Source organism: Nipponia nippon, unplaced genomic scaffold, assembly GCF_047370975.1.
Source record: "Nipponia nippon isolate SJK-2023a ecotype South Korea unplaced genomic scaffold, ASM4737097v1 scaffold_17, whole genome shotgun sequence".
In the NCBI taxonomy this organism is placed as follows: domain Eukaryota; kingdom Metazoa; phylum Chordata; class Aves; order Pelecaniformes; family Threskiornithidae; genus Nipponia; species Nipponia nippon.
In genome coordinates, this window is record NW_028262333.1 from 4,045,852 (window position 1) to 4,067,222 (window position 21,371).

The 21,371-nt window shown below is 43.1% G+C and overlaps 1 protein-coding gene across 1 annotated transcript in view; it reads right to left on the reverse strand.

Moving 5' to 3' along the window:
* Positions 1-802: 802 nt before the first annotated feature.
* The window catches only part of ITK (IL2 inducible T cell kinase), a 33,537-nt gene continuing 12,968 nt past the window's right edge, over positions 803-21,371 (reverse strand). Inside the window, exons 2-17 of the mRNA XM_009466846.2 lie at positions 20,703-20,807; positions 17,648-17,729; positions 16,102-16,230; positions 15,396-15,436; positions 14,433-14,584; positions 13,905-13,970; positions 13,681-13,735; positions 11,293-11,372; positions 10,522-10,658; positions 9,673-9,747; positions 8,803-8,974; positions 7,855-8,071; positions 7,042-7,106; positions 6,834-6,952; positions 3,977-4,134; positions 803-3,431 (exon numbers count right to left, since the gene is read on the reverse strand). Coding sequence (XP_009465121.1) covers positions 3,360-3,431; positions 3,977-4,134; positions 6,834-6,952; positions 7,042-7,106; positions 7,855-8,071; positions 8,803-8,974; positions 9,673-9,747; positions 10,522-10,658; positions 11,293-11,372; positions 13,681-13,735; positions 13,905-13,970; positions 14,433-14,584; positions 15,396-15,436; positions 16,102-16,230; positions 17,648-17,729; positions 20,703-20,807 — 1,725 coding nt within the window. The 3' untranslated portion in view covers positions 803-3,359. The remainder of the gene's footprint in view (positions 3,432-3,976; positions 4,135-6,833; positions 6,953-7,041; positions 7,107-7,854; positions 8,072-8,802; positions 8,975-9,672; positions 9,748-10,521; positions 10,659-11,292; positions 11,373-13,680; positions 13,736-13,904; positions 13,971-14,432; positions 14,585-15,395; positions 15,437-16,101; positions 16,231-17,647; positions 17,730-20,702; positions 20,808-21,371) is intronic.

Sequence of the window (21,371 nt, forward strand, 5' to 3'; positions counted from 1 at the left end):
GTCAGGGACACGCTGGGACAGTGCTCTGGGCCTCCGCTCCGGCCAAATGTGTGGCGTAGGCAGAGCCGTGCCCCCGCCGCCTCTGATAACCAGCAGGCAGGAGTAGGGACAAGCGCAAACTGCCACCTTTCTGCAGAACAGCCAAGCAAAGAGGGTCAAACTGGCAAAGGGGGAACGGTTTCAACATTCAGCACATTGCAAATGCTTTCCAAGGAGACAGGGAAGGGGCATTCAGAGAAAGGTTATTTGCGGCAGGAGACAGCTGATATTCTCACCTCTACTCTGTGGAGAACATCTACCGTTAAGCCACATGAAGGGCACAAGTCAAAACTTGCCATAGAAACTGCTATGGTGGGAGAAGACGGTGTTACAGTGTGTTAACATCATGGCATTATCACAGTATGGCACTGCCCTTTTGAGATTCGTGACATCCCCGGTAAATAACTGTGGGATAACATCCTTTGGGAGCACTCAAATATTATTACCCTCATTTCACAAAGATTCAGAGGATTTAAAGCCACCACAATGCATGTTTAGATGTAGAAATTTATGTGTTCATATAGTAAATTACCCAATTTGCAGAGCTTCTGAATACTTCCTACCCCCAATAAACCCAGCACATAATCTAACCCCAGAACATAGCCATAGTTATGGGGAACAGAGATATTTCAGAAAGCCAGAAGAAGCCTGTTTGCTTCTTGGTGGGGAGGATTTGGAGGAAGAGCAAGCTGTGCGATTATAAGAGCATGAGGATGGTTTTTGCATTTTGGCTAACATATAGTGAAAGCCACAGTTGGGACTCAGCTATTTTATTGTTTGTAAAAATAGGGATTGTGTACATAGAAATACTGCAAAAGAAAACTGAACATAAAACATCACAATATTATTTTGTGCAACACTCTCTAGCTAATAAATATTACACTTATCCAAATATAAATATAATCTCAGAAACATTACCTAGCGGAGCAATATTGCTGCTACTTAATAGCAACCTCCTCGAGCTCGGCAGACCCCTGGTTCCTCCCAGGATGGAGGGGGCAGCAAGCCAGAAGCTTAACTTGGTGAGCCTGCAGATACCCCTGCCACAGCGTGTCTGTGCTCAGGGAAGAATCGTTGCAGAGTATCCTGTGGCTGTACGGATTGTCTAAGTGCAATCAAGAGGGGGAGAAAAATAGGGTTATGGGCAGCTGTCCTCAAATCTAGCTGTAGATGTGCAGTTTAACATGGTTAGGGCTACTGAAAACTTCACTGGCTAAAAGCCCAATTTAGCATCACGAGAATGTGACAACAGGCTAACTCAGGCTAAAGGATGAGAGGAACAAGGAGAAAATTAGCTTAAATTCACTGTAGGCAAAAATTCAAAATCTGTTTATAGATGCTCATATCCCACATATTGGTTCAGACTACCAAGAGATTTTGGCAGCAATCCTGGTTTGAAGGTAGCACTCTGATCCTCCCTTTAGGATTCACAACCTCCGGTCTGAATGTTAGGGTTCTCCTTGCCTGGGAGAGTCATTCTGCATGATATTTGTAGGAGTCAACCAACGAAAATAATGTGGAATCAAAGCAAAGTGGGAAGATGGATAAGGCAGGAACTAATGCCTTGCCTGCATCCATATACCTGAAAAGATATTCTGGCTCCTAAAAGCTACCCTAGAACCATTGGACTGAAAAATAACAAAAATTAAGCCTCCTTCTATGAAGAAATAGTTTGACAGAGGATGTGTGAGATCATGGGATTACATTATTTCCTTGTTCTATTTTTGTTGGCAAACATAGTTGAACCTGACTTCTGTAATGACGGGAGAGAGTGCTGCTGGAAGTTTGCGCCTCGGAGTTTTTGTAAACTGCTGTCACATAAGCTTTACCTGTGTTCTCGCCTGCCCAAACAGAGAAGCATCAAAAAAATACTGCATATATGCACATATCATCTGTGAGTCCTCTTGACTTCTCTAGTTATTGTTAATGCTAAGCAGAAAGTCCTGATCTTATTTACAAATTCTGCATGATGCTAACACCCACACTTTTGGTTTTAAGGTCAGTTATGTCAAAACAGTGTCTCTGTCATGTGGTGAAAAAGTAGATTTTTCACTGAAGTACCAGGAGATGGATATTGTTTATACCTTCTTCTGCTGTCACCACATAATGTGGAACTCCTCGTGGAGTAAGTACCCAGGCAGTCCATTCGCATAGGACTTTTTCTTTGATCAGTCCCTAGAGGATTCACCAGTTTGTTCACAGAAGAGATGGAAAAGTCTTTACTTGTGATGATTCAGTTACTCTTTGAAGTAGGAGAAAACTCTTCTCGTTATCAGTGATGCACTGAGTACATACTCTGCATGTCTTCCCCTCATGGCTGCCCTTCTGAGCCCTCCAGCTCCAGTCTTCCAACCACACGAGTTCAGGAGTAGGTTCCTGTGCCTTTCACAGATAATCAAGTCCTGGGATCCTGTCTTGTCCTGCACTGGAGACACATAGCACTCTGCACTGCTCAGTCCTCTGTGCTCAGTTCAAAGAAATTGGATGGAGATCAGGTATTTATCTTCTGATGTAGAAAGACTGAAGAAAAAACTAATACAAACTTTCAGCTTTGAGTCTCCCCCTCCAAGACTGTCTCCGTTTGCATCAGAGAGTCCCATTTTCCCACTCTCTATACAATGCAATTTGAGAGCATTTCAAAACTCTTCAACATGTTGCTTTTTCTCTTCTTTCCTTACAAACTCACACACACACACAGACACCTCATCAGCTTATCGGGTACCAGAATCCTGTTCTCGGTATGCCACAGTTTCAGAGAAAATCATGCAAAGGGAGAACAAAACCACCTTGAAATACCACCATCAGAAATGCAGTCACTAAATCCAGCCTGTTCCCCCGTGTCCCAGGCTTATTCCTGTCCAGAGCTTTCAGGTCCAGCCCACTCTGAATAAGAGAACCAGGGAAATGTCTAAACGTTTCTCCTCAGTCAAAGTCAGGATTTTTTTTTCCCCAGGGAAGACCTTAATTTGGGATTTCACAGAACTGGAATAGCAATGTCAGATCTCTTAGTTTTGAGGCTGTATCTTCAGGAGAAATGCATTTGCTGGATTGTGTGGTTCAGGACTGTGCTCAATTGCCGGTTCTGCTTGTAAGCTGCAAACCACGTTCTTGGCCAAACCAAAGCCTGTGTCTGTCTAGGCTCTGGAAGACCTGGGGATATCTTGTCTGTCTGGAAGTACCGGCCTCTGCCCTCTCCTTCTCCCCAGGCATATGGCAAGTGTCTAGGGTGAGAGGATTCCTGTTAATGCTTTATGTGGGGAAAATCCAGCCATCTGCCCTCTCAGGACTCTCTTAGCTTCGCTTAGCGGCCGGTGCCATGATTACAGATCAAACTCGGAGATTTCACTCAGCTGATAGAGCAGAACAGAAAAGGACGGCCGGTCATCTTTCCTCTGAGCAGGGGAGAGAAGAGAGAGGGAGAACATTAATGTCAGCTTGAGAGGAATGGCAAGGTTAGGAAGGAAAACCTTGTGAAGAAACTGAGTATTAACAAAAATGCAATCTATTGCTAGAGAGAAAATGCCAGTGGAAGAATGAGCTTCCTTCTGTGCAATGTTTCTTTTCTACTAGCAGTGAATTTTGCCTAGTGGACACTAAGTACCTTGTAATGGGTTGGCAGTCATTTTTACCATCACTATTAAAACTCAGCCCCACAGATCCACAGCTTTCTTAGGAAGCAAACTGTTGGATTAACTTGACTTAGGTGCACTATGCAGACTTCTCAGTGAAGTCAACACACTCTATAGAAACAGCAGCTTAAATAAAAGGCAAAGAGCCTAGGGTTTGCTTGCTAGGGCAGATGAAAGCTACAGAGTGCGTCACCTCCAGGGTTTTATCTTGTGTTAGCATGTGAAGTGTATACCTCTCTCTCCGCCTAAATGCCAAGGGAAGAGAGCTCTTGTCTTTGGGAACTAGGCTCTCCCATTGCAATACTAACCATCCTCCAGCAGTGGCTCATGACCTCATAAATCGCCTTGGAGGCCAGCTTGGGTTTGTAGAGCCGAAATCCTGCATTGATTTCTTCCACCACTTCTGCATTGGTGCGATTCTCATAGGGGATTTTACCTTCACTGAAGACCTCCCACATCAGCACTCCTAAAGCAAACAAATGACAAAACTCACAAAAAAGCAAATAAAATCCTCAGCAGGCCCACGGCCACCTTCCACCTGCTCTTCTCTGCAGCTCAACGTTGGCGTCTGTTACTTGGAAAAGCATTTTCCCTCGGATTCTCAGTACACATCTGAAAAATCAGGCCCTAACACAGCTGTACAGTTTGAGGATGCCAGCTAGGATCTCTGCTGGGCACTGGACTGTGTGGAAGTACCAGTTTGGTCACTGCAAGTTTGACTTCTCTGCATCCTACTTCACGATAGCCTAGCATGACAGGGATGTCTTTTCCCATGAGTCAGACAAAGTCTTAGCGTGTTACGTGTCAGAAAGCAGAGCAGTGTCCTATGTCTTCTCCCAAACTGTGAAGAAGAGGGAATGCTTGTGCATGTACTCCATCCAGATATGTAATCTGGCAAAGAGAACCCGCTTTTTGTCACTGATTCAGTTTATCTATTTTTGCTTCCAGTTAATCAATCCCATACAAGAGACATGTCGCTGATGTTCCCGCCTGCAGTGTGTCCTACACCAGAATCTGCTTGTATTTTGGTGAGATGCAGGAGCAAGAAAGCAATACGAACTGCTCCATTCCTGTTAGTCAGCTTAGCCTCAGCACTGGGAACTCCTCGCCTGCAAAACGTCCCAGGTGGTGTGATTCACTGGGATGAATTCACATGCAATGACAGTGGAATTTCAAAGGATTGCAGCACATTTTTCCTCTTTTCCTAAAGAGTCAAATGGTTTCCTATGATTACTGTTCAGAGCAGTAGAGAAACTCCTGCTTCTCTAGTGTGGTGGAAGAGAGGCAGGCAAAGACAAAACGCCTGTGGAATACATTGTGGTTGGCCACCAGATCAGAGAGGCTCTGCAAATGGAGTGAATGTAAGGCATCTGTGTTATTATTAGGTTAAATTTCTCTGGTCACCTAATATGACTGACTTTGTAAACTGCGTTCCCATTGTATTAGAAAAGGGAGACAGACAGATAGATAGACCTATCTGAAATAAAGTTGTGTAACCACAGTCAACTTTGCTAAATAATGCCTGCTCTCCAGCTTTGAATTCTTCAACTAGGAAGATGCATAGAGATTGCAGCTCCTCACCAATGATATTGGCTCTACCGAAGAATAAGCAAAGCAGTTGTACTCCCCCAGTGTGCAGATTCCTGCACTGGGAATTTCTCACACCCATTTTGTTCTCCTGGGCACAGCAGGATTTCAGGCCTGGCAGAAGAGCCGAATGGGCTGCAGAGTAGCGGAGCAGAAAGCTTCTCACAGTCATGAGAGCATGACATGACAGAGGAATCCTCTTATGCAAACCCCACTGGATGGGGAGATAACAAGCCTGACAGATGTACAACACTGCTGTCTGCACATTTCACAAAGAAGGACTGACCAACGCAAACAAAGCTCACCGGTATTTCATTCAGCCCTGAAACTGGAGTGAGCCAACTTCGCCAGGCTTGGCTTGACTGTAAATCAAACTGATCACCCTTTTTGGAAGCGTCTGGCTCTCAGTGTAGAGGCCGCTTTCCGATTTGTGAAGCGGAAGAACATTCTTACCAAAGTAGCATCTCTCCCTGTGTCACTGCCACTTTGCTGTGAGGTGTCAGAGAGAGCTCTGCTGGCAAATGTTGTCCCTTGGTATGATGTGGTGAGTGCTGACAGCCTCCTCCACATGCCAGGGGACACGGAAAGAGGAATGGTGCTCTCTGAAGCACCTCTGGGTTGGGTTCTCGAAGGCTGTTGCATGGGTCTGAGCACCCAGCTCCCACCGCACTGCTCGTAACCCACCACAGGAATGCACAACTTCAACCGGCATGAAGTCCACAGCAGAGCACAGCAAAGGGAGAGGGAAGCACAGAATTCACAGGCACAGACTAGCAAAGGTTATAATCCTGCATTATTTACTGCTAGGCCCGGAGCTGAGTGGCACCCCATTGACTGTGTGCTGTGCACAGCACACTGCACCGATTCATTCTGCAGTACCGCGATTTGCATGTTAGCTGGAGATGGGCCAGATACATCAGCGTGCCAGATCAACAGGCCAGGGGATAGCTGTTGTTATCTCCAGTGCCGATGACTTTGGGGAAAAAAATGCACAATGGCTTTCTTATCTATGAGGGTCCAGAAGGGAGACGAAAGAACAGATGCAAATCATAAAACAATGCATTGGGGAGCAGGAAATGAGGTGAGAAAATGTGAGCAGTGAAATAATATTTTCAGATTGGCATAAAGCAAACGGAGTCAGCAGAGCAAACCTGGAAAAGCAGAGGGTTTGAGTGAAGTATCAGTGCCCAGGTCTGACATGCAGAGAGATGGAGTGCCTAAATGTCTTTCCTTTCTTTTCCTTATATAGTCTCGTCAGTGACTCTCCAACCTTTTCTTGGAGACCCCTGCTATAGCACCATGAAACAGAGTTCGTTATTTGCTATTACATAACATCGCATAGGTGTAACGCATGAAGTTGGCAGTATTTGCAGCGTTCCAAAGTCTCTAGGTAGTTTGCTAGTCTTTCCTTTCTTTCACTTAAATGACTTAGGCTTGCTTTCCTAAGCCATTTTTCAGGCAAAACACCCTTGGAGTCCAGAGGATGTAGTGTTTAGGAGAGTCTACTTGAGGACTGAGCCCCTAGGTTTTTCTGAGCTGGTGTTGAATTCTTTTTCCATTCTGACAATTGATTCTTACCAAATGACCAAACGTCAGATTTGGTGCTATAGTTGCTGTAGGAGAAAACCTCTGGAGCAGACCACTTGACTGGAAACTTGGTACCCGTGGAGCTGGTATACTGATCGTCAAGGACAATCCTGGAAAAGGAAAAGAAGGGAGCGTGCTGAGCAACCCCCCCGTCCTGTGACAGCCCCGCAGGGAGCCTGCGCAGCATCGGCAGCATTACCTCGACATCCCAAAGTCGGACACTTTGACCACGTGGGATTCCCCCACCAGGCAGTTCCTAGCGGCCTGCAAGAAAACAAGGTGCAAAGGCAGAAAGTCAGAGCTGAAAGACTATCGCGGCCACTCTGTTGCTTTTATCCTGGCAGAGCAGATAGTGCTTAAAGAAAGGAGAATCAAAGTGACATTGTACCATACAAAGAGGGCGAAAACTTGAGATTCTCATGCTTTCTGTACATTTTATGGCCAGCATGTTCCTGTTGCCAAGAAAGTTTTTCAACCATCAGTCTGACCTGCAGGCCCTTGTTGCCCAGAAAGGGCAGAGAAAGCCCCTAAAATATCCACAGCTACCCACAGTCCTTGCTCCTCTAACAAAACAGCAGCAGTGACTCATGCAGATTGATTGAACACCACATATTTAAAAGTATTTTATCAATCAGCAATGCACGTTTATGCGTATGCTAAAACAGGTCTTTTTGGTATCTTCACTGATGTTAGACATGAAGAGTGGTCAGGCCCTGGGAACTGTGGGAGCAGGGGCTCTCAGGCAGCAAAAAAGTCCACTCAGAAAAAGAGACAAACTTTATGTCCTCGTTTCTTCTCTCTCAAACACAATGAAGGGAAATAGATTAATCAGTGCTTCAGGGGATGCGCTTTTTTCCTAAAGTATTGATGCTGCTTCTGCACTAAGGGACGATACTGGATCCCCTGTCAACAGATAGGCAGGAGGAGTGTGAAAGCAGAAATTAAGGAAGGGAGAAGGCACAGGGAAAAGCCCAGCTGGAGCAGAGGAAAAGTCTATCTGGGACCAACATACCAGATCTCTGTGGATGACAGAGTTTTGTTCCAGATAAGCCATTCCTTCACACACATCTTGGCACATCCCCAGCAGGGTTTCCTTTGAAAAACTGCCCCGCTGGCTCCTGAGGTAGTCGGACAAGCAGCCGTTCTCCATGAACTCAAACACCAGGCAAATGGGAGTATTCTCAAAGCACACCCCATAAAGCTGGACTAGCTTGGGGTGAGACAGCTTCCTGTGGGATGGGGAGGGAAGGTGGAAAAAGAGGCTGAAACAGGCTCAGTGCCTTCTGTCCTCACAGCAAGTGTGTTATACACAGCCACCTATGCCACCCTGCTGCATTCCTCTCTCTGCAAAGGCCAGCTATGAAAGCAGAAAGAAGAAAATGTGTAGATCAAGTCTAACGTCAAGTAGCACTAAGTATCATCCCATTTTAATGGTAATGGTCACCAAAAGGCTTTTCTGCATGGAAAATCATCCAGTCAAACAAACAAAAAAATCCATTCCTGTCTGCTTTGAAGGGAGGGAAATGTAAAAAATACAAAGTCAATAAAACCAAGGAGAAATATAGTCAGTTGTGCAAAGCAAAAAACATGTGCAGGTAGGGTTTTTAAAAAAAAATTCTGTCAAATTTTATGAGATTTTTTCATCTAATAATTATTTCTGACAAAAACCATTTCACTCTCCACAACACACCATCAATTAGCCCTGCCTTCCAGAACAGCAGAGATCTGAAAGACCATTCTGGATATTGATAGACTTATGAGCACAGTAATTCACCTGCACTTTGAATTGCCTTGCTTTGTAACCAGCGGAGCCCACCGGTCTCTCTATATACTATTCAGATACATAGTAGATAATCTAGGTGTAAATTCCCCATTCATATTCCTGAACATTATCACAACGCTTTGGTTCAGTCTTGTGAAACCTACAGGGTCTGATTTTCTTGGTGACCCTACTACTTACATCAAGACTTTAGCTTCCTCGATGAAATCCTCTTCAGACATTGCTCCTTCACGAATGGTCTTTATGGCTACTTTTGTCTTCTCCAGCAAGTAGCCAAGGTAGACCACCCCAAACTGACCACTGCCGATTTCCTGTACACGGGTGAGCTCAGAGGGGTTAATGACCAATTTTCCTGTTGATTGTAAGGGAGAAAGAGTGAGGATCTAGCAGTAAAATGTCAAACAAAAAGCTTTTGTGGGTTAAACATTGAGATAGGACTCAGAGTGAGACTTTCTGGCTCTCCCTCAAATAGTCTGTCTGACCTTTGGTAGCTGATTTGACTAGTCCATGCTGCACATCATGTTCAAGAATAGGAACAACAACGTCCCCTTTCTTTGCCTTGTCTATCCAGTTCTTCAGGGAGCATTGTTTCTATCATGCATATGTGCACTACTGAGCACAACGTGGTTTTGAGTTTCTTTGATGTCTCCAAAAATTACAACAGAGATGATACCAGCAAAATTCTGTAGACAACTATATGCAAATAGAGGCATCTTTCAGAAGAGACTCATCTTTTATCAAGTTATGCTATACTTCCACTCCCATCACCTTTGTTCAGCATTCATTTCAGTATTTAATGTTGACAATTTTTTGAGACCCTGGGGTTCTCATCACTGCCCTCAAGGCATTGCACGATCAGTTCATTCAGTTATCCATGGTAATGACAGAGATGATAATCCAGTGAATGGTGCAGTGTAAAGATCTGAAGAAAGCTATTTATTGTGGCAATAGTCACATGAATATTCATCAATATCCATGGGGATATTCAGGATCACCTAGCTAACCGGCAAGGATTGTGATTCCCATATGATCAAGAGAATAACTCCATACCATAGCTCAGCCCTGCAGTGATCGGGGCCTTTTTTCTCCAAGAAGAGACAGCGTACCGCAAACGAGTGACAAGACCTGGATAACAGAGGAAAAGATGGGTTCTAGTTACTGTCACAGTCATGGGAAGTGTGACTGTCACCACCCCAGAAGGGAGTCTGGATACTGGAAGCAGATTTCTTGTACTGAGTTGTCGGCTCCACTTGAGGGCAGCTGAACCTCTATTCAGGCTGCGATTTCCTGCCTGCTAAAAGGAAGCCAATTCTCTGCAGTTTCAGCTTATTTCCCGCTTTCACTCTGTCAGCAAATGTGAGCTGTGAGTCTCTATTAAGTCTGATAACATTCCAAATTATACCTTTTATTTGTAGGGTATTTTTGAAGGCCAGGGTTTTCCTTGGTACTCCTGGACTGTAGGAATGGGAGTCTTTGGTGACTCCCATGTCTGGTTATGGATCATGGCCATGTCCCTAACTTTGTGTCAAACCAAGGCCCAGGGATAGATCACCTCCTGGGCAAGCAGGCCCTGCAGTATAACTCAAACAGATAGCTTGGTCTGGCAGTGGTGACACACCCCCGTGGACTCCCAGGAATGAAAGGGCTCTCTATAGTATGTCATTACGGCATCTGTGTTGGTCATATCAGCCTTAGAAGGACCATGAAGAAGATGTAATGCTGGAAGCTGGCCTGAGATGGTCATTTTCCTGCCATCGAAGTGCCAGGATAATTGGAAGTGATGCCATTTAACATTTCATTGTAAGGACAGAGGGCCTGGGAGCCTTCCTTCATTCAAAACAGTCACCTGGCTGCGTGGTAAAACAGCAACTTCGCTGGTCAGCACCAGCCTTTACTCACCTCCCGCATTGTGCTGGTGATAGTGGATGAGTTCAGGGATGCAGTCAAACACGTGCTTTTCTGCCAAGTAATATCGCTTGGGAAAGTCAGTTGTCTCATTGATGTGATAATGCTTTATAACGGGATTGTTGTCCGTGCTGAAAAAGATGAGGTTTTCTTTGAGGAAAACTAGATTGCAGCAAAAAGACGGGAATTTGAGGAATAAGTGGAAGAGGAGCAAGCAAGCAAGCAAAGGGGAGAAGATGCCTTATGCAGAATGAATGGGAGAGGAGCAAGGAGTGAGCTGCAATTGCGAACGAAAGCTGTGTACTCCCTCTCACTTGTAGATGGTCTCATCTCTAGAAAGGCTGAGGTTTCCCAACAAGAGCAGGTTGAGTACTAAGTTTCTCTGCCTCTTCTTTCTGAAACAAAACTTTCTGCCCCATCACTGAAACCCTTTCACTAGTCTTGTATTACCCATCTCTGATGAGTCCAGCATATAGTCCACGTTGATCTTACTGACATTTCAGCTGGGGGGACAATTTCATCAAAATGACAACCCCAGTGATGTCTAAGGGACTATTTATAGGCATATATTTAGATGCAGGGAGAAGTGGAGCCTTTAATACACTTTGTGAATGGCATTTAACTCTTCTGCCTTTTTTGGAAGTGTTTTTCTCTATCATTTTCTGCTCTCTCTTTATAATGCCAAAACAACTACAGCGATTACACTGTCATAGAAGCCATTTCATTGATGTAATGGATGCAAAAAGCTGTTCAGCTCAGCTGTACCTTAATGCTTTGGTGAAAACAGAGACTGTGTACATGCCAGGCTGCCTCGAATCTCTCACCATGAAGGCACCTTCCCTACCCTGTAACAGGAGCAAAGGAGAGAAAACTGGTTAGAGACATAACGGAAAAAAAGAAGTGGACTCGGGGCAAAGCTCTGCTCATTTCAGCCCTGTCTCAGTCAGTCACGAGGATGTGCTAAACATGTAAGAAAAAAACGAGCCACCAGCCAGCTGACAGAGCTTGGTCTGTTCCACGCACAGTTCGGATGGCTGCCCAGGGCCTGCAGGTACGCCCAGCTGGGCTCTCTTGGGTGCCGTGTATTTTTAGCTCAGTTTCCTGAGGAAATGAGACTTATGCACTCGTACTGAGTATGTGTGGGTGTGGGTAGACCAGCATGTGCCTCTCTGTCCCTCCAAGCCTCTCCTCTAGAAATTTTGAACCCACTGATTGCTTTCAACCCTCTCTGACAGAATATTGGTGATACCCATTTCCAACAAGTTCAGTGAAATGGGCAGCCGATTGGAAAGGCAAACCCCTTTGAGTGCCCTCCATCAAGAGGGCAGCTACAGAACAAAAGTATAATTTATTCAACACCAGAGACTCCATATGGGAGTGTATGAAAGATAATTTACCAATGTACCACAAATGGGAAAAGCTTGGACAAGATCCTGCCCTTTCCTAGGTACCCCAGTCATCCAGTGTCTAAACATAAATGTGTAGGAAAGCAGGCTTCCTCTGCTCTGGCACTCACAGAACAGTTTTGCTTTTTAATTTTTCATTGTAATTTTTTTCTACTCATCTGAGTGCTAAAATGTATCATAGGCCATGATCCTGCAGGGCCAAGCACTAATGGATCAGATGGCAGAGGAGAAGATTTAACGTAAGAGTTTGGACGTAATGCACCGTGCTGACCTATATATTGATAATAAAAACCTCATTTTTCTTCTGTTTACACATAAAGATGCTTTCCATCTGGCATCCCAAGTGCCTTATTATTTTGTTCCCTCCTTTGCTTTACATGGTAGATTTCCTCCATTTTATATGTCTTCTATCCACCCACAACGCTTGGTGCAAACCTAATCCACCAAGTGTACCCTGCCTCGGTCGCCTTCCCACCTCCCCGGCGGACTGATTCAGCTCCAGGCGAACACAGAGGCTGTGGCTGCTACTGCATGCCCTGCCTATGAACTGCTGACTTTCCGGGTGCAGCTCGGCCCAGGTGGGACCGGGCCACTGAGCTATAAACCTTCCAGGGTTGTCTCTTCATTGTGTGTCTGCACATCTACCATATCTGCACTATACAATATCTAGCACGGGAAAGCTCTAAGAAGGGTCTCCAGATGCTGCTGTAGAAGCATCTATATCATGCACAGTGAAGGCTTTAGGACTCATCTTTAGGACTCAAACTTTAGACTCGTCTCCCCGGCAGTGTGGTGTTACTTGCACAGGCAGGCAAGCATTGGAGACAGGATCCTGCCTGAGTTACTTTAAACTCTGTTCTCGCCCTTCCGTCTCACTTGACAGCAAGCCTGCCCAAAGATCACTCGTGAGCTTGGCCACATTTTTGCGGAGACCTGTGGGGCTACAAGGTTTTGAACCAGAAGGTTCTGCAGCCACGCCGGAGTAGTTGCCATAGAAAAGTCGTGCTGGTAGGACCAAAAGGAAAAATAAGATCACTAAGCTATGAGTGGACACATCCCGTAGGAGTTTATAGGAACTAAAAGAATTCTTAAAACTGCACAAAAATGTTTTTATTTCCATAAAATACTATAATTCCAAGAAACAACACTTTATTCGGGTCCCCTGTTAGTGTAAGAGCTGATTTAAAAACTAAGGCTGTGTTTGTGTGGAAAATTTGAACAAGAAATGTATTCTTTTTATTTTCACTACAGTCTTCACTGGAAAAGTCTGGCTCAACTGAAAAATTAAAGATGCATGCTCACATGCACACACACACAGAGAACTAAAAAAACCTACCCAAACTCATACTCTTGGCTTTCACCCAAAATATTTCAGCATGAGATTGGTTAGATTTTCAGAGAACTACTGGCATCCACAGGCCTCCTGCAGAGACAGAAAAGATGAGCTAAAAATCAGTTTTCAGTCAACACAGTGTTCTGAAACAGTGTTTTCCATCAGCCCCCGTTATTGGGTGTGTTTGAAGAAGGGTGGCATAGCTCTCTGCCCACGCTCAGCTGCCATGGAGGTAAGGGGGGTTGCTGATGGTCCTTTATCCTGCATCGCACACTAAGAGCAGCCAAGGACAGCAACACAGCAGGAACCCAAGGTTCAGCTCTCTCTTACACAAAGCAGCCCTCGCAGGCTTCTCCTCATTTCTCATTACTTAATTATTATTGCCCATCCACCCCGCATGTAACCCTGGTTTACCTCATCCTTGAGGAGTGTTTCTGCTTTGCTTCTGCTGATGTTCTTATTGTACCATCTGAAAACATCAAAAGACTCTGAGTCAGGTTCTGCTGAAAAGCCTCTGAATTGAGTGTCCCCAGTGCTAGCGACGACCCATTATGTGGGGTAGGGACATTTGAAGCTTGTAGCTTCTAAAACAAATCCAGGGCACTTAGAGGTACAAGAAAAACATAGGCACAACTTACTCATATATTTGCAGATTGTCGGGTGATTTTTCCGCCAGGTAGCTACTTGGCACATAGCCTTCATGCCTGTTAAAATGCAACACAGCATGAGTGCACTAGACAGACAGGATTTTCTCTGCATCTGTGGGAGTCAGCCCCGAAAGATTTGCCTGCTCTTTGCATGCTAGAAATGCTGGTTGTTATGTATTTAGTAGGGTTTCTGGAGAAGGAAACAACTGATTGCACCTCTAAACTTGGAGTTTCACAATTTTCACAATTTTTTCCCCCACGTGTATGACAGCGAATATCAGCCCGAGCTAAGGACTGTTTATTTTTTTAAAATTAACTTTCAGATCCTTTTTCTTCAGCTGCCTGAATACAAGCAACATCAAAGGGAAGAAAGTTACGGTAAATAAGCTTCCATCACTCTTTTCCTGTGTATCAGAGGATGCTTCACAAAAGTTATAGTAGAAGCCAGCATATATGTTAATGGAAGAACAAATTTGATTTAGAAAGGATTTGTAAACTGGCTGTTGAAAAGGGACTTACCCATTCTTATCTTGAATCAGCCACCAATGTTCCTCAGAGCTGTCAATCACATAATATTCCTCATTATATTGTAACGTCAGCTCCTGCGGATTCTGGGCTTCATAGTCATATATGGCCATGACTAAGGCTTCCTTTGGGTCTAGCAACAGTTTCTGCACAAATTAGGAAAAAGGCTCATCATATTCATATTCACAAAAAACAATGGCATACTCTCTAAAATGATATTTCCTTGGCAGCACTGGTGTCCTCTGGATTCAAAAGCCTCAAAGCTAGGAAAGCACCCCAGGGTGTCTAGTGGGGTATGGTGGCAACGTGAGAATTTTCAGTACTTTCAAACAATGAATTTCATACAAAAAATTTAGTTGCACAGCAAATAGTTACCTACTCCTTCTTAGGGCAGGATTACCTCTGTCTGATCTATTCTTCAGGGATGTTTCCTAAACTCCTCTTAAAAGCCTCCAGTGATAAAATCTCCATGGCCTCGCTAGAGGGACCGTCCCAGTGCCCTGCTGCCCTCCAGTAAGGCACCCAGCCCTAACAACCACCCTGCTTCTTCCCTTCTTGTTAAATAAACCAATGACATTTTGTCCCATCCACAAGTGGGTTTGGAAAAATCACTTCTCTGTTCCACTTCACAGCAGCTTTTCTCATATCCCTCCTACTTCCCCAGTTTCCCTTTCTACAGATTGAAAAAAAAAATATAGTTGAAGCTTCACTCACCATTGGAAAGCTATTTGTGAAACCAAGCTGTCTTTGCAGGACTGAACCTAACTCTAGTGGGATGCTGCTGATTTATAGCTTATGAAAAAATGTGGAAAAGGTAATAGAAAAACCCAGGGAGTGTTGTCAGAGGTGATATGCTAGGTCACTGCACAGTGGTGAACCTTAGTGAGGATATATCCACCACTGCTAGGTAAACACACAGGACCCTAAGGACACCTTAGCGTGCCTCGCTGCACTCACCCAGTTATCTTCAGGAGTGGGAGGAAGAGGCTTCTTTGAGGCTGAAATGAAATCAAGAAAGCTAATTTGAAGTAGATCTGGACAAAACCAGGGGAGAAACCATCAAAGTAATGAATTAATGAAGGTGATGATACAAAAACAGTGAATAGCAAGCCTTGGTCTTTTACAGTAAGACATGCCAACAGCCTGCACCCACACAGTGACTCTCAGCCACACAGCATGGGTTTGAAACTGGTGTACAGATTACTTAAGGAATCACCCAGATACAAGGTAAAAGTGTCTTGGGTGAAGAATGATTGAATATGCTTTTTCAGGAGACAAAGTAAAGATTACGCCTGGCCATTGAAACCACAGAGGAAATACAGTTAGGACAAAATAGGACACACAGGATTGAATGCATATATCTCAAGAAAGTTGTTATTATAGCTTATTGACAGACCACAGCTGATCAAGTTCTTAGTTCTCCTTCTCATTCCAAAGACAGCACCAAGCATCACACAGAGGAAAATATTAATTCAAAACAAAGAATGCCATATACAGTAACAGAAAAACCAGAATAAGGAATATCCCAAGAAGCCAGCAACATGTCTCTTGACGGAAATGTAACACGATATTCTTTGATGTTCTGTACGAGACAGATTTGATCCTTTACTTCTGCTAGGAATAAATATTTTCAAGGTCAGGATGGTCTTAACAAATCCCATACCAGTTTTGGTGGGGTCATACTCCACGCAGCCAGCTGCCATCTTCTCTGTCTGAGCACAGCATCTCCACTTGCCATCTATCCAAAAATCTGGATGACACTTTGAAACCAGACTGTTGTTGTTTCTGGTTTCTGGAAAATGTTAGGGGAAGAAAAAGGAGGGGGGAAAATGAATTTATTTGCATTCACATGAGCTCTGAAAGACATCTAGAACTGAATGGAAATAATCTGCACTTTAAAGAAGCTTCTTATTCTTGTCAAACCAAGCTTTGGTGAATATTATCAGTCTCCTCCATTAATGGTTTCTCCTTTCTCCTGAAAGGAGTGAATGCCACCACTGATGGGGAGGAATAGCCTTCCTGCTGGCAATGGAGCCCATACCTCTGTACTGTGGGGGGACAGAATCCTACCAAAGGGACTTTCTCTTTACACTGATAAACAGCAAAACCACAGAAGGAAGGTCTCATAAAGGGAAAGAAAACCTTGCAGGCCATATACTGATGATTGCCATGAAAGACTACAGCTCTACAGTATGTATATACATAGGACACGGACACTTGCTGCTTTGGCTTGGTGTTCAGAAGGAGCTGTACAAGCTGGCATTCACCAGCACTAAACATTTTTTGCACATGTAAATACCAGTCTTGAATGTCTGCACGCGGGATTAAAGGTCCTTCTTTTTGAAGCTCAGGCTCTCTATCTGTAATAATAATTTTCCTAAAAAGAATAAAAAATTTCTGCTGACCTGTTTCAAGAGACTATTCAAATTGTCCAAGGGAGGGGACAATCTCAAAATATTGAACAAGAAGAGGTGATAAAGTAGAAGCTTGGAGCAGGTGCACTCCAGAAGGGGAATAACTGGTTGCAAGAGTAAGTGCATGAACTTAATAGTATCTTCATCAGGCACCATGTTTTCAGACTGAGCAATACAGTAGCTCGTGTTATAAAGCAGGAAAAAGCTATGACGGAAGCCTGGTGCAATTTTCATGTAACTAAGTAACACCTTCCTTATGTAAAGTATTATGCTTCGTTTCTGCCTGCAGTGGTTAGTTATTGTGCCTTCACTTCAGAATTAGTGCAGCGAACCATAGCACAATTCAGGAGGTGAACAGGAAACGAAAGCTACCCGCAAAAATGTTTCTTAATAATCATGATTCTCTAAGAAGACTGTCGCCTAAACAAAAAATCTATTAATAAGAGCAGAAAAATCTTCTACCCAGAAAAGATTAATTTCTAAAAAAAACCTAGCTACCTAAAAATCCTCATCTATTCCTGAATAAGAAACCTCAAATTACAGTAACGTATTAACAGTTTATCCTAGAAAGAGGCAAATAAAGCATTCCATGTCCAAATTTTCCACTGCTGCTGAAAACACACCCACCAAATTTATAAGCAATTTGATTTTATAACCTCATTCCCCATTAGCACATTGCATGCTTAGATATAAGACATCGACTCCTCTTGCACATTTTCTCTGCATTATAGCTTGTGAGAAAACTGTCTGGGATAAGTAACTTCAACAATTAGGTGGGCACAGGGGTTTTATTACCTTCCTTCAGCGTAAAGACCCATCTCTGCCGGCTCTCACGATTGGGTGCAAACACGTAGAGTATGTAGTTATCATGGACGATCTGGAGAGGGGAGTAAAGAAGGGAGCCAGCCATTAGAGACAATCCCAGATACACTGGGCACGAAGGAATCACCGAAAGAAACAGATAGCAGCCCCCATACCAACAAATTACACACAAAATGATGGTGTGGGGAAGTAGCGTAACAGGGCCTGTTCAGAAGCATCTCTTAACCTCGTTGACTTTTGATTATTTAAAACAGAGTAGAAGCCCTGATCAGGAATGAATTCTAGACAAGCAATGTTTTAGATCAATTTTATGCTGTTAAGAAATGCCCATAAAATCAATGGAGACGTAGCAATTTCAATCTGCAGAGGATTCAGCCCATTACTCGCTGACTACAGTTTATTCTTCTAAAGCATCTCTGGGGAAATGGCATCTGTTTCTTAGCAGTTTCTTGTAAGATACCTTCACTTAAGATATAAGAGCCAAATTTAGCTTTTCTTGTGTCAGTATGAATCTCAGGCAACTCCCTGGACATTATTTGGGTTACTGTTCTTCAAAGTTTTTAATAGCTTTCACTGGGATTATAGAGGGGAAATAAGAAGCCTGAGCAGATGAACAATGAGCAATCAAGATGCTGTTTTCATCAACTTGGCCTTAATGACGAACAAACAAAGGAAGAGAAATACAGAACATTTGTGAAGTTTCAGACCAGGGAGTAAAATCATCACAAGAACCGGAATGACTCAGAAACTGAATTGGATGACTACATTTGGGCCCAAAAATCTGATGTAACGCATAATCTATATTTGTCTTCCAATATTTATCTCAACAGTTTAATTCCAAATGGGACCTGGTCTCTTTGATGCACAGATGCTTTGAAAAACTTTGACCACTGTCTTTAAACAGAGGTTTCTACAAGAGAGCAGCTGGTTTTTAAAGTTTCTCCAGGCTGTAGATGAGGCAATGTTGATTATTGTTTAAAGAACAGGAAACATTTGCTATCTCTTGGCCTGAAGCCCTTGCAGGCACACACAGACAGCCGTGTGACTCAGTTGCTTTGCATGCTACGGAGAGATAAATTATAACCTCTTTTACAAGAAATAGAAATAGGGGAGGAATAATTCCCACTCATTTAAAGCCACTCCTGTTGATATTATTGTTATGTCTGTATAATGTTTTGACAATCTAAGGCAGATTTTGAAATATGCAGTAAGCAGATCTCCAAAAGATGTAGCCATGAGCACGCACAACTGCACAGAATCACTCATTTCATGCCTCTATGCAAGGGGCTCACTTGCCAGATGAGCCACACAAAACCAAAAAGCCACTGCTGGTTCCACAGAAGATATACAGCTGGGTGCAGCCGAGATATTTTTTAAAAAACCCAGATAATATCATTTTACGAAATACCACAAAATTGACTGTGGGACAAAATTCAGATGTGCTACAAGCAGGAGCGATTACCACGACCTCAGCGGAGCACTGTCCATCATGACTGGTCCACTGTTACCATTCCACCAGTACTGGCCGCTACCTTCACTTTATTTTGCTGTTCCTACAAGCATTGGAGATATGGTGATATAGATTTGAAAATTCAGACCAAACCCAAACAGATCTGAGCATTTGTTCCTTCTTTAGTTCATGCTCACTGAAGTTAAGAGCAGCTGAGGTTCTCCCATCAAGCTTTCCCCCAGCCAGGCAGCTCCTACCCAGCCCCAGTTAAGAGCTTTCCTGTTGGGCTGCTCATCGAGAGCCGTTGGCAGTGTACGACAGCATCTTCTTCTGCTCCCAAATGCCCATAAACAAGGCCGTAACGCTCTGATCATCTGGTTTCTTGAGTGCTCATTGTGCACTGACTTAGCAAGATTTCGTAATATTCCAGGACAATTTTTATGGTCGTGGCTGGGGAGCACCCTAAGCTGGAGGGAGGCTTTCCTGACCCAACCTAGTTTGGGAAATTATTTCCTCTGCCCTCTCGTATCGCTGCAAGGTAACATTTTCCAGGGCTCAGAGGAGAGCATGGTAGATATGCACTTTTACTCTTCCAATGAAGATTTAGAGAAAACTCTACAAGCTACTTCATGATTTGTCGGAATGACAGTACCAAGCCAAGCCAAGCCTCCAAATTGATGCTGTTTTTGAGATAACAAGAATGGCAAAAAAAAAAGAGAAATCTTGCTTTTTGATTGTCTTTTTTCTTTTTATGAAGTTATCTATCTTTTTTAACATTTATTGTATAAATGGGTCACAATCATTAGCTTTTATCTGCAAATCTGAGTCCAGATAATTCACTCTTTTAAAGCCATCTGTGAAAAGAGACAGCCCTGTATTCACTGAATTTCATACACCAGAATTATTAAGAAAAATACTGTCATCAATATGATAAAATTCTGATAAATGGACGCACAGGGAATAACATCATAAACAGGGAACTTGTGTTGCAATAACTGAGCAAATATTCTGTGGCATTTATGTTTACATGGCAATGTAAATGTATCCCATATGTATTAATAATTAACAGTAGACAATGTGTTCCTCATCCTAGAGCTAGCACTGTCTGCCTCTTGGTTGTTCAGCCATCTCTTCACTAAAAGCCCTCTCTGTTCTTGTCTGACGTGGTCTACCTAACGCATCACGTCCTCCGGTTTCTGATGCAAAGGTCACCGAATGGATTTAAGCTTCAGCCCCACACAGGTAAATTGGCCAAAACCCTGGGTGTACCCATGGGAAAGATGGGCTTTCTCTGAACATGAGTTAGTGGGATAGCTGAATATTGTGTTAAGCATGGGATAGGATTAGAGGATCTAACGATCCTTTCCAATTTAAAAACGAGTGTAAAAGTTTATGGATCTCGTAAGAACACTCAGTCTCTGATTCCCCAGTTCTTTTCAAACCTCGATCTGCTTTTTCTTCCTTTGTTGTTATTCACCCTGGTGTTGGGTTCATTAACGACTGCACTATGAGGGAGAATTTTATTAAAATACAAAATGAAGTGATATCTCTGTCAGTATGGTCAATGGACAGACTCACCTGGAAAGGATATTTATACTGACAGGGAATGATGATGTCACTTTTCACAATTTCCACACATTTAATCCTGGAAAGTTCCACAGAACCCTTCAAAGTCCTTTTTTTCTAAAAGACAGAGAAAAGCACTTGGTTAATGCTAATGATTGTGGATTAAATGAATAATTAGACGAGACTGTCATGTCCACAGGAGATTTAATTTTAATGGAGCAGAAGCAAATTAACTGATTATGTAAGACATCTAAAAGTATAAAGAATCATTCCTATATATGGCATCTCCGTATGGATTGCACATACACATACATATATGTGCATACAGATATTTCAACTCAGCACATGGATTCTTAGAGAACAGTCAAAACCTTTGGTTGAAAATTGGGTTTTATTTTTTCTTCCAACAAAATGAAATGCCCTTGTAACCAAAAAGAAGTATTTTTCATGAAACATTCAGGTTACTAACACTCCTGTTTCATACTGAAAAGCTATAAAACAATAAACATTTAATTTAAAAAATATTTGCATACTGAGAATTTCAAAACTAAGCATTTTATCTAAAATGTAACATTTTTACTGCATCTGTTTTCCAAGAAACAAAACACTTCTCTGTTTTCGTTCTGTCTGGGTTTTTAGCTAAGAAAAAATAACAGGAAATTTTGAAATAAATAATATCCT